The sequence below is a fragment of the Sinocyclocheilus anshuiensis genome, unplaced genomic scaffold (assembly GCF_001515605.1).
Source record: "Sinocyclocheilus anshuiensis isolate Anshui unplaced genomic scaffold, SAMN03320099.WGS_v1.1 scaffold78, whole genome shotgun sequence".
Lineage (NCBI taxonomy): Eukaryota > Metazoa > Chordata > Actinopteri > Cypriniformes > Cyprinidae > Sinocyclocheilus > Sinocyclocheilus anshuiensis.
In genome coordinates, this window is record NW_015544250.1 from 3,040,198 (window position 1) to 3,041,654 (window position 1,457).

Sequence of the window (1,457 nt, forward strand, 5' to 3'; positions counted from 1 at the left end):
AATGCAACACTGAGTGGCATTAAACAGCTTGAAAGATCAAAGACAAATTTTCATTTTTGGGTGAACTAACCCTTTAAGAAACATTTCTTCTTATTATAAATGTTGAAAACAGTTGTGCTGCTTTATATTTTTGTCTAAACATTTTTTTCCAGGATTCTTTGATGAATAGAACTTTCAAAAGATTGAAATTTTGTATTTTGTAACAGTGTAAGTCTATACTGTCATTTTTGATCTTTTTAATGCACCCTTGCTAAAGGTGTTAATTTCTTAATTTAAAAAATCGTACTGACCCCAAACTTTTGAACTAAGTGTTATTTAGTGAATTCTCATTCATAAATCACATGTATGCTTTCTTATTTCGTAACATTATTTGTTTGTTTCTCTCTATTCTTCTGTTTCTCAGTGCATGTCATCAAGACAGGCTGTTTTGGGCTTGGGAGGAAGGCGTCCGAGTTCACGACTCCCAGACGCGGGTCAACCCCGACAAACTGTCTAAAGACGACGTGCTTTCCTTCATCCATCAGCACTGTCAACAATGAAAACACGTGTACACATTGCAATCACACTAAGGAACATAGCACAGACTGTACATTGTCCTCGCCACCAGGGGGCACTGTAGCTTTCACGAGAGTTTGCTGAGAAACATTTAAACTCTTCACACTTCAAGGCTTTCTCCAAAATAGCCCCTGTGAGTTAGAGGACAGGGTGTCTTGGTGCTTGGTGGTGTGTATCTGCGTGTCCGTTATCTTCAGAGGAGAAAGAAACTTAGATGACATTGCTTTTCCCTTGTCCACATGTTTTTCTCCTGAGCTTTAAAATCTGCTTCCTCACATGAATTATTCCCCCACTAATCGATCGGATGTGTAGCTGCAGATTCTATTCATCAGTGTAAACCAGAAGATAACCATGTAAAACAGCATGACAGTGTGCATTCGCTCTACTGTGTGCATGTGTTGCCTTGTTTTTCTCATTTTTATTTAGTTTCTTTCAGTGTTTAAAAATCTTAGACTGGGTATTGCCATTTCTGGTGATTTTTGGAAGAGGATTTGAATTTTAAACCTGTTCGTGATGTTGATTAGATTAAACCACTGAGGAAGTTTATTCCTTGAGTAATTGTGGTCTGCTTCATTATTCGTCTCTAATGAGTTTAAAGTCACAATGAAATAGAAGCAGCGACAGATGTTTTCTTATGTGTAATGGCTTACCGAAAAAGAAAAAATGAAGGGCGGTGGGACTAGACTCTATTCATCTGTTGTTGATTGGATTTTGAGATGTGGGTGTGACACTTAAAAGCTGTGTTTTTTTTTTGTTTTTGTTTTTTTTCAACAAAAGCTAGGAGACCAAGACGAACATAACATTCGATTTTATGCTCCATTGTAGGAAAAGAAAACTGACTGAAGATTTGGAGCTGTGACCTCTGCTGATAACACACTCCGTTTGTTTCTGCTTGCATTGAG

At 37.5% G+C, this 1,457-nt stretch overlaps 1 protein-coding gene across 1 annotated transcript in view; it reads left to right on the forward strand.

The window, feature by feature from the left end:
* Positions 1-1,109, forward strand: part of LOC107697840 (cap-specific mRNA (nucleoside-2'-O-)-methyltransferase 1-like) — a 16,927-nt gene extending 15,818 nt beyond the window's left edge. The window contains exon 20 of the mRNA XM_016498690.1: positions 404-1,109. Within this exon, the coding sequence (XP_016354176.1) occupies positions 404-539 (136 nt within the window). The 3' untranslated portion in view covers positions 540-1,109. The remainder of the gene's footprint in view (positions 1-403) is intronic.
* The last annotated feature ends 348 nt before the right edge of the window (positions 1,110-1,457 follow it).